The sequence below is a fragment of the Myotis daubentonii genome, chromosome 3, assembly GCF_963259705.1.
Source record: "Myotis daubentonii chromosome 3, mMyoDau2.1, whole genome shotgun sequence".
NCBI classification, from domain to species: Eukaryota; Metazoa; Chordata; class Mammalia; order Chiroptera; family Vespertilionidae; genus Myotis; species Myotis daubentonii.
In genome coordinates, this window is record NC_081842.1 from 197,432,475 (window position 1) to 197,442,478 (window position 10,004).

Below are 10,004 nucleotides of genomic sequence, written 5' to 3' on the forward strand. Positions count from 1 at the left end.
TGGGAATACACTATGGAGGTGGGTGATGAACAGTGGAGGCCCCCTTTAATATAGGCCTCATTGCCTAACTGTGCGGAATCTGGTCAGCTGACAGCCTCCAGCAGTTAACACTTTCAAGTCTGCTTCAGCTGTCCAGGTGGCCAATCTCTGCTTGGGGTGGCCCCAGGTGATGAGTGAGCCAACCTCTGCCACCCAATGCGGGGTCCTCTAACAGACAATATTTGTCTCCAGATATAGAGCTCCCTGACACAGGTCTTGTTGCTCAGTCTACTTCCTCCCCTTTTCATTTATGGGTATTACTCCCCAGAACACCATTTGCACTCTTTTTTTTTTTTTTTATACTTTATTATTATTATTACTAGAGGCCTGGTGCGCAAAATTCGTGCACTGGAGGGGGGATGTCCCTCAGCCCAGCCTGCACCCTCTCCAATCTGGGATCCCTCAGACATCCCTCTCACAATCCGGGACTGCTGGCTCCCAACCTCTCGCCTGCCTGCTTGATTGCCCCTAACCACTCCCATGCAAGCCTGATCAATGCCTAACTGCTCCCCTGCTGGCCCGGTTGCCCCCAACAGCCCTCCCCTGCCGGCCCAGTCACCCCTAACTGCCCTCCCCTGCCGGCCATCTTGTGATGACATGGGGTGGCCATCTTGTGATGACATGGACGTGGCCATCTTGTGACGATATGGGGGTGGCCATTTTGTGCGAGAGTGTGATGGTCAATTTGCATATTACCTCTTTATTATATAGGATTATTATTTTTTAGTTCTTTTATTTTTATTTATTTTTTTATTGTCTAAAGTTTTACATATGACCCTTTGCACTCTTAACTCTTCCTCAGTGTCTGTTTTCCAGGATCAGGGGCCTACAAGAGGGAGACTGTGGCCATAATCCAGGTGAGAGATGATGAGGAGGTCTTAGTGAGCTCAGGCTGCTGTAACAGAATAGTACAGACTGGGGGCTTAAATTAGAGAAATAGGCTGCTCATCTATTTCTGGAGGCTGGAGCGAGATCAGGGAACCTGCATGGTTGGGTTCTTGGAGACTGCCCTCCTCCTGGTTTACACAGGGCTGTCTTCTCAACCTGTCCTCATCCTTCTCTTATCTCTTCTTTTTTAAAAATATATTTTTATTGATTTCAGAGAGGAAGGGAAAGGGAGAGAGAGAAAAACATCAAAGATGAGAGAGAATCATTGACGGGCTGCCTCCTGCATGCCCCCCACTGGGGATTGAGCCCACAACCTAAGCATGTGCCCTTGACCGGAATTGAACCTGGGACCCTTCAGTCCCCAGGCCAACACTCTATCCACTGAGCCAAACCAGCTAGGGCTAGTCTCTTCTTATAAGGGCACTAATCCCATTCATTAGAGCTCCACCCTTGTGACCTAGTCACCTCCCAGAGGCACTACCTCCTAATACCATCACATTGGGGGTTAGGATTTCAAAATAGGAATTTTGGGGGAATGCAGACATTTAGTCCATAATGGGACTTGGACCAGGGTGATGAATACAAAATAATCTATTTACCTAGGGCTGCAGGGTGGCTGTTACATCTTTCAGTAGATGTGGGCTTGAAGGCTGTGTATATGAAATGGAAATCTATCAGATGCACAATTGAAGGAAGCTCATGCAGTTGAGGAAGGAGGAAATAGAGATGTGTACCCTGAGCAGAGAAAGCCAAGGGGACATGAGGGCTATCTTCTGATGACAGTGATGTGCACTGCGGGACTCTGGGTGATGAACATTAGCCCAACACATACTGGATGAGAACAGTAAGCTGTGATGCTCAAAATAGCTCCCAGGCCCAAGGCAGGATGTCCAGGACTGGAATGTCCCTCATCCATGGTCCTGGCCTGCACCCTGGAGAAGCAGGGTCGGGCTGGAAGCTCAGTCCATTCTGGGCTAGCCAATGATGTGCCCTGATTGCTCTGATCTCTAAGCCATCCTTGGCCAGGCAGCCAGAATGTCCTGGAAGATGCTAGAATGCATGGTGGCAGATAGGTAGAGATCTCTTCTCCCTAAGACCTTTGCAACCATCCAATCTAAGCTGGGGCTGAGGTACCATGTTGCCTGGGGAGCAGGCAGAGCTTGCTTTCCTGAGCATGGTTGCACTCGGAGAGTCACTGGCTATGTTGTTAACGCTGTACTAATGCCTTACCTGCAGTGTCTCCTTTTACCTCTACAACAATCCTAGGTATGTCCTGAGTGCTGGGAATGAGTATGTTCCCTTTGCCCCTCTGGTCTACTCTTCCCCCCTCTCCACCCTGCCTTGTGCCTTGGGAGGCTGACTGCCTCCTGGATCTCTGGCTTCTGGTTGGGTTGGGTCAGTGGGAGCCACCAGCAGGTGAGCAGGAGATGAGAGAGTGAAGTTGGGGAATTTATTTGGTTGCTGTGGTTGGATGGAGCACCTGTGTAGTAACCCTGTCCATTGCTACTCTGGTAGTACCCCCAGGATACTGAAGTTACCCCAGGATTCGTGGGTTTCCTTAATCATGCCCACACCTTTTAAAACAGCCCCTCCGGGAAACTCTTTGACATTATTTGGTTTGACTGTGTCATCTGTTTCCTGCCAGGACCCTGATTGATACGGTTCCCATTGTATTGGTGACAAGACAGAGATTCTGAAAGCTTGCCAAGGTGTAGCACGGGGAAGCTGTGATCCGGAAGTGGTTAAGCTATGATTCACACCTGGGGGGTAGATATCAGCCCTGCCCAGGGACCTTAAACTTGGCTGGCTTATCCATCTCACTAATGGCCACACTTGAGAGCAAAGATGAATCACAGCCTGTTGTGTCTGCACGATGGTCTGACCTCTCCCTGCCTGCATTGGCTCTGGGCTGCCTCCTGGCCTCGGCTTTAATAGTCACTAAATGTTCCTCCAGGTCAGTATAGCCTTTGTACCTCTTCTGCTTCCCATCCTGGTCTGGCCTTGATGTTGGTGTCCCCTAAGTTTCAGGTCCTCACACAGTGCTGGGAGAGGGGCTGAGCCACCCAGAGTGCTGTTAATGCAGAAGAGTTTGTTTCTGTCTCCCCCAGGCTCTGAGCTCCTTGGGCTCAGCTCCTACCCCCTCTGCAGCCTCCGGCATCCTGCCAGGGGGCTCGGTGTGGAAAAAATGCTCAGGAAAATGAAAGGAACTGAATAACGCTTGGGTGAGGCAGGGACCGCATGCCTGTAGAGGAGACAACAGGCCTGCCGGCAGCATATATGAGTGAGAGTATGACTAACAGGGATTTTGTGTACACAGGGTGGGGATGCGGTTGTGGATGGCAGTGCCTTGGTTACAAAGGAGGGACTGTGATTTGTCTGTAATGAGAGGGCAGTGATTGTGTGCGCTCAGGGCAGTCTCCCTATGAAATCACTAGAACGGCTGTAGCGGGAGCATAGCGCCCTCTTGTGGCCACATCTCCAATCACAGTAGGTTCCACCCCAGCTCCCACCTGTCAATCCCAGCCCCAGCCTAACTTCAGCCCACACCCTAGCTATACCCGCCCCCACCCCCCACCCCGCCATGGAGCTCTCTCTCCTTCCCAGGGCGACCTTTCCTGACCTCAGGGTCTTGTGGGTGGGAGTGTAGAACAGAGGATGGAGCCAATCTGTATAAAACCCAGCCTTTATTGATTTCAAGGAAACTGCCGTGGGGATGTTCCTGAAAGGCTGGCACCAGACAGCACATCTGCAGGGAGGAAGATGGGAGCGAAGCTTCCTGAGGCTGGGAGAGTGGAGGCTGGGGTGGGGGACCTGCCCTGAGAGCAGTGGGACTCAGAGGATCCCTGGGTGTCACCAGGAGAGGTTGGTGTCACCAGAGCCCCCTCCTCCTCTTCCCAAGAATTCTCAGGCCTCCAGACCTCCCTCTGGTGGGGGAATTCTTCCTCTGCACCACAGGGACCGAGGTGCTTCTCCAAAGGGAAGGAACATTCTTTCTGGTCTGGTGCATCCAACCCAGGGCAAGCATGTCTCTTCTTGTAGCCTCCAGGCCTCTTTGCCTGCTCTTCTCTCCACTTGGAAGCACTTCTCACTTCTCTTAAACTTTACTTCCTCAGGAAAGTCTCGCCTGATCGCTCCCTCCTGGGCTGGGTAGAAGCCCTGTATGAGTGCCCTAAGCATCCCCTTGCGCAGTAGTTAATTTGCTCGTTTCAGTGTTGGCTTCCCCCAAGAGATGGCACTGGGCCTGTGGAGTGACCTACACCCAAGTATTCAGCACAGTGCCCAGCACTCAAAAAGTATCTGCCCCGAATGAAACTGGATAGCTCGGTGAATTCCAAGTGGGGGCACCCAGCACCTGCAGGACCCCTCCACCGGCGCGATACCTCCCCACCTGTCCCCGTTGGCAGACCAGGCATCACCCCCCGGCCCGTGGTCAGATGGGGGTCAGAGCGGGTGCTGAAGCATGCGGCTTGTCACTGTGGGCGTCCAGGACGAACTCCCCCTCCACCAGCTTATGGTGGCAGCGGCAGGTGGAGGCCCGGCTGGCTGAGGATTTGCGGTTGCGGCTGCCAGGGCCCCTCTGGTTGCGTATGCCTTTTATGACCCTGTGGAAGATGAGGTAGCAGATCTCGCTGATGGTGAGCACGATGCAGACGGCAGAGGCGCCCACCATGAAGTAGGTGAAGACCTTCTTCTCCGTGGGCCGGGCGATGTAGCAGTCCACGGTGTTGGGGCAGGGCGCCACGTTGGAGCACTGCACAAGGCGTGGCATGCTGAAGCCGTACCAGAGGGTGTGCAGCACGTAGAGGAAGACGAATTCGATGATGAGCTTGAAGATGAGGCTCAGCAGGTAGGTCCACCACAGGCCACCGTGCTTCTTGCCCGCATTGTCATACAGCTTGGTGCACTGGTCTCCGTGCTTCAGCCGGTGCCGCCGCTCCCGCTCCTCCCGGTAGGCCACGTGCAGGATGACCAGCAGCGAGGGGCAGGTGACGAAGATGAGCTGCAGGGCCCAGAGACGGATGTTGGAGATGGGGAAGTAGTTGTCATAGCAGACGTTGGTGCAGCCTGGCTGCTTGGTGTTGCAGTCAAAGTCCTTCTGCTCGTCCCCCCACACGCGCTCTGCAGCCACCACGTACACCAGCACCCGGAAGACGAACACCACCGACAGCCAGATGCGCCCGAAGGCCGTGGAGTACTTGTTCACACCACTCAGTAGGGACTGGAGCGTCTTCCAGTCCATGGTGCCTGGTAGGGGCGCCGGGGGCCGTGCACACCTGATGGAATAATAGGAGAGACCATATGTTAATGAATGGGTGACATTCGTTGAGCTTTTACTATGTTCTGAGCTCTTTGTGGATGGACTCATTTGATCATGGCGAAGACCTTATGAGATCAGGGATATGATGTTGCCTAAGCTACAGGTAATAGGCAGAGAGGGTAAGTAACCTGCCCAGAGTCACAGAGCTAGTATACCAGGAGGAATAACAATTCCTATTTATCGAGCATTTACTCTGAGCCAAGCACAGAGCTAAACACTCTATGTGCAGGATTTCATTTAATCCTTATAACAACCCCACGAGGTAGATGCTCTTAGGTTCCTCACTTACCCTTACAAAGATAAGGGTTGCAGAGTACTTAGTACATAGTAAGTGCTCAATAAATGCTGGCCACTCATGAAATCTACAGAGGTCCAGTCACTCATTTAAAACTAGAGTTGGATTCAAGGCTGGACTGTGGGTGCCAGGGCTGTGCTGTCCATCACCTTCTCTCCCCTTCTCTGCTGCATGCCTGCCCAGACCAGGTTCTTACACCTTACCTCGTTGATGCCTCGCTACCATCCTGTGAGGTCGGGGCTGAATCTTATTCTACAGAGAAGAAACCGAGGCTGGGAGAGGGGAACTAACTTCCCAAGGTCTCACAGCTGGTGGGTGGTAAAGCTGGGAGACCAGTTCATGTTGATGTGTGTGTGAAGAGGGGTACTGTCGAGCTCTGGGGAATAGGAGAGCCAGGGACTATCTAGCTAGAACCCCCTGCTCCCTGTGCCAGGCCCTGGGAAAGCTCCAGCTACACAGCCATGCTGGGTGCATGGAAACATGTTTCATTTAGGCCTCCTGATCACACTTTTTCCACTCAGTCCTGGAGTGACTCAGAGGGTGTGGAAGGGTGGGTCTGCCTAAGTATACCTAGTGTGTGCACGTTGCCATGGGTGTGACTCCACGTGTGTATGGGTCTGCACACACGCATAAGCGTTCCTGGAGTGGTGTATGTGACTCTGAGCAAGCATGATGCCTGTCGGCCCCTTGCACCCCGCCGCCCTGCACAGCTGCTTCTCACTCCCTACTGCCACCACCCTGGTCCAAGCCACCATCAACTCTTGCTGGTATTAATTGCCACAGCTTCCTTACTGGCCTCTCAGTGTCTGCTCCTGCAACCCTAGAGTCCATTAAATTGGGTCATGTCACTCCCTTGTTTAACACACTCTACTAGCCTCTCATTACACTTAGAACTGCCCCCAGATTCTACCTCCTCACCCTTCTCTCCTGCACTCTCACGCTGCCTGTCTGCTCCGGCCACTCTGGGGGCCTTGGGGGCTTTGGTATTTTTCCTGTTGCCTGGAATGCTCTTCCTCCAGAACCACGCATGGCTGGAGCCTTCTCATCACAGCGGCCTCTGCTCAAACATCTCTTTAGAGCAGCGATTTTCAACCTTTCTCATCTCATGGCACACATAAACTAATTACTAAAATTCTGTAGCCCATCTGACAAATAAAAAGTATACTTTTGATTTATTCACACGGGACAGCTATTGTTGTGTTGGCCATTGTCATTTTTAAAATTTGACAATCTAAGGGAAAAGAGGTCAGTACCCCTGAGTAAAGAGTCAGCTATTGCATGTTTTAAAAATTCTTGCCCTGACTGGTTTGGCTCAGTGGATAGAGCGTCGGCCTGGGGACCAAAGGGTCCCGGGTTCGATTCCAGTCAAGGGCATGTACCTTGGTTGCGGGCATGTCCCCAGTGCAGGGTGTGCAGGAGGCAGCTGATGGATGTTTCTCTCTCATTGATGTTTCTAACTCTCTGTCCCTCTCCCTTCCTCTCTGTAAAAAATCAATAAAATATATTAAAAAAAAATTCTTGCAGCGCGACTGGTGTAGCTCAATGGTTGAGTACTGAGCCATGAACTAGGAGGTCAGGGTTCGATTCCCCATCAAGGCAAATGCCCCGGTTTCAGGCTCCATCCCCAGTAGGGAGCGTGCAGGAGGCAGCCTATCAATGATGTTTTTTTCATCATCGATGTTTCTATCGCTCCCCCTCCCTTCTTCTCTGAAATAAAAAAAATATATATTTAAAAATTCTTGCGGCACACCAGTGTGCCTGCTGCAACACACTGGTTGAAATTGCTGCCTAAGAGGCCTCCCTGGTAACCCCAAATCTGGGAGCCTATCCCCTTCTTCCAGTCACTCTGCTCCTGCACCTTTATTGTTCTCTCTCTATTTTTTTAAAAATATATATTTGTGTTGATTTCAGAGAGGAAGGGAGAGGGAGAGAGACAGAAACATCAATGATGATAGAGAAGCACTGGGGATCGAGTCTGCAACCCAGGCATATAACCTTGACCGGAATTGAACCCAGGACCCTTCAGTCCGCAGGCTGACACTCTATCCACTGAGCCAAACCAGCTAGGATTCCTCTATTTTCTTTATAGCATTAATCATTATTTGAAATTAAAGTTTTTTTTAAGAATTATGAATTTATTAGGTCATCTGAAACACCGGATGGGCTGAGCCCCCAAATGGCGCCAGCACCCAGGGACGGGGAGTCAGAGATTTTAAAGCCTCTAGGCGGGCTTTTTCTGGGCGGAAAATTCTCTGGGCAGGTCCTTTAAAGGTTTTATTTTTGTTAATCCTCACCTGAGGATATTTTTTCCATTGATTTTTTTTTTTTTTTTTTTTTAGAGAGAGTGGGAGGGAAGGATGGAGGTGGAGGAGAGAGAATCATTGATGTGAGAGAGGTACACCAATTGGTTGCCTCCGCCCTGACTGGGGATGGAACCCAAAACCCAGGTCTATGCCTTTGACTGGGAATCCAATTGGCAACTTTTAGGTCTGCAGGTTGACGCTCAAACTGGCCAGGGCGAAATGAAAGTATTTGTTTACCTATTTGTTTTCATTTATTGTCTGTTTCCCCCACTAGAATGCCAGCCCTGTCTTGCTTACTGCTTTATTTGTGTCTCATGCTTGGCACAGTGTGGGGACTCAATGCATGTTGAATGAATAAACAAATGAATGCTTACAGAGGCAGCATGGAGGGAGGGGCTGGGCGTTGCGGGCTGCCCGGTAGGGCCGTGAGGACTAGGTAGCCTGGGGGGAAACCTCCTTTCACTGGGAGAGGGCAGTTCCTTCTCAGCACCTGGGCCCTCTCGATGCCTCTTCTCTGAGAATCTCGGCCTGGACACCCTCCTCTGCTCCCTCTGAGACCTGGCCTTTGGGGACGGGCAGTGGAATGTGCATGGGAAGTGGAGTCCCGTCTGCATTCAAGTCTCAACTGGCCACCTGCTTCCAAGAATGCCCTAATCTCCGTGACTCCTCGTCTTTCCGGCAGCGGTTCTCAACCTGTGGGTCGCGACCCCTTTGGCGGTCGAACGACCCTTTCACAGGGGTCGCCTAAGACCATCCTGCATCTCAGATATTTACATGACGATTCATAACAGTAGCAACATTACAGTTATGAAGTAGCAACGAAACTAATTTTCTGGTTGGGTCACAACACGAGGAACTGTATTTAAAGGGCCAGAAGATTGAGAACCACTGCAAGGGAAAGAAGTCCCACTTTCTGGAGCCCTGGTCGGAATCCAGAACCAGCTCCCCGCAGCCTGCCGCTCACCTGGTGCAAGTTCCAGAAGGCAGCCCCGTCTGCCAGCCCTGCGAGCACAGCGGCCCTGATCCGTGCTCCCACCCGACCCTCCTCCCGGGGCAGCCGCCCCGTGCAGCCCCCCTCCAGGGCTGCACCTCCGGACCCGTCCGCCCAGTCCCGCCAGACACACCCCGGGGAGCGACTCAACTGCAAAGAATTCCCCTCCAAGCCCAGGCTTGGGACTGGTGGAGCCGGTCTGGTTCCCCACCGCCGCGGTCCCCCAATAGCAGCTCCCGCCATCCGCTTTCTCCCAGCTCCCGGGCCGAGCGGCGCCCAGATTTTGTCCCCCCTCCCGCCCCCAATAGAACTGCATTTGAGGGACAGGGGCACCCGTCCCTCGTAGTCGAAAGTCCGCGGAGAACTTGGCTTGCGCGGATTCCCAAAGTCTAAAATCCTACACTTCCTCCCTCCAGGACCCTTCTCCACGCGTTCCCTTCCATTCCAGGCAGTTTGGGAGCTTGCGGACCTAGAAGGGGGGCGTCTGGGAGCCTTCCGGCAGCTGGAGCCCCCACTCCCGCCCAGAATCGAGGCGGGGGGGGGGGGAGAAGGCGGTGGAGAGGTCCCTCCAACATCAACCCCGACTCCCCACGCCCCGGATCCGCAGCCGCGCGGGACAGGCGGGATCAAGACGCAGCCCTTCGCCGGCCGGCGCCACGGAGCGCTCAGCGTCCCAGGGGGCCCGCCCGCCCGCAGCCCCCGCCCGCACCCAGCCCCCCGCCCGCACGCAGCCCCCGCCCGCACACGGCACTTACCCGCAGCGGCGCGGCCAGCGCGGGGCCGGGACCCCGCGTCCTCGAGGTCCGCAGCAGAGGCGGGGGCGCCGGGAACAGGGGCTCTGCGGCCGCGGCGAAGCTCCCGCGGTGGCCGGCGCGCCCTGGGGGCCGTGGGGAGGAGGAAGGGTCGGGGGAGGAGCCCGGGACCCCGCCCCGCCACGGAGGGTCTGGCTCTAGCCCCGACGCTGCGGCGCGTTCCCAGGGCAGCCCTCGCTGGAGCGCAGGTGTCTGCCGGCTCCGAACCTCGGTGTTTCATGTGCGAACAGGGGCCTCGGTGGCCATGGGCAGGGCTGTTGCAAAGGCTCCAATGAGATTAGGGGCGTGAAGCACTATAAACCGGCAAGTGCCGTGGCCCGGGCACGGACTGCAATCACCACTCGCCCACGCGTGTTAC

General features: G+C 53.9%; 1 protein-coding gene across 3 annotated transcripts; it reads right to left on the minus strand.

The window, feature by feature from the left end:
- Positions 1-323: 323 nt before the first annotated feature.
- Positions 324-9,723, minus strand: GJB3 (gap junction protein beta 3). Of its 3 annotated transcripts, XR_009452039.1 has the most exons (3): positions 8,218-8,377; positions 1,527-5,201; positions 324-1,109 (listed from the first exon to the last, which is right to left on the minus strand). XR_009452039.1 is itself a non-coding variant. In XM_059690278.1 (2 exons), the coding sequence occupies exon 2, from the start codon at positions 5,165-5,167 to the stop codon at positions 4,358-4,360; it is 810 nt and encodes a 269-aa protein (XP_059546261.1). In that variant the 5' UTR covers positions 5,168-5,201; positions 9,590-9,723; the 3' UTR covers positions 3,595-4,357. The 3 variants fall into 3 exon arrangements, 2 of the variants coding, with proteins under 2 accessions (XP_059546261.1, XP_059546262.1); XM_059690278.1 differs by lacking the exons at positions 324-1,109; positions 8,218-8,377 and adding an exon at positions 9,590-9,723 and having other exon boundaries at positions 3,595-5,201; XM_059690279.1 differs by lacking the exon at positions 324-1,109 and having other exon boundaries at positions 3,595-5,201; positions 8,218-8,378.
- Positions 9,724-10,004: the final 281 nt, after the last annotated feature.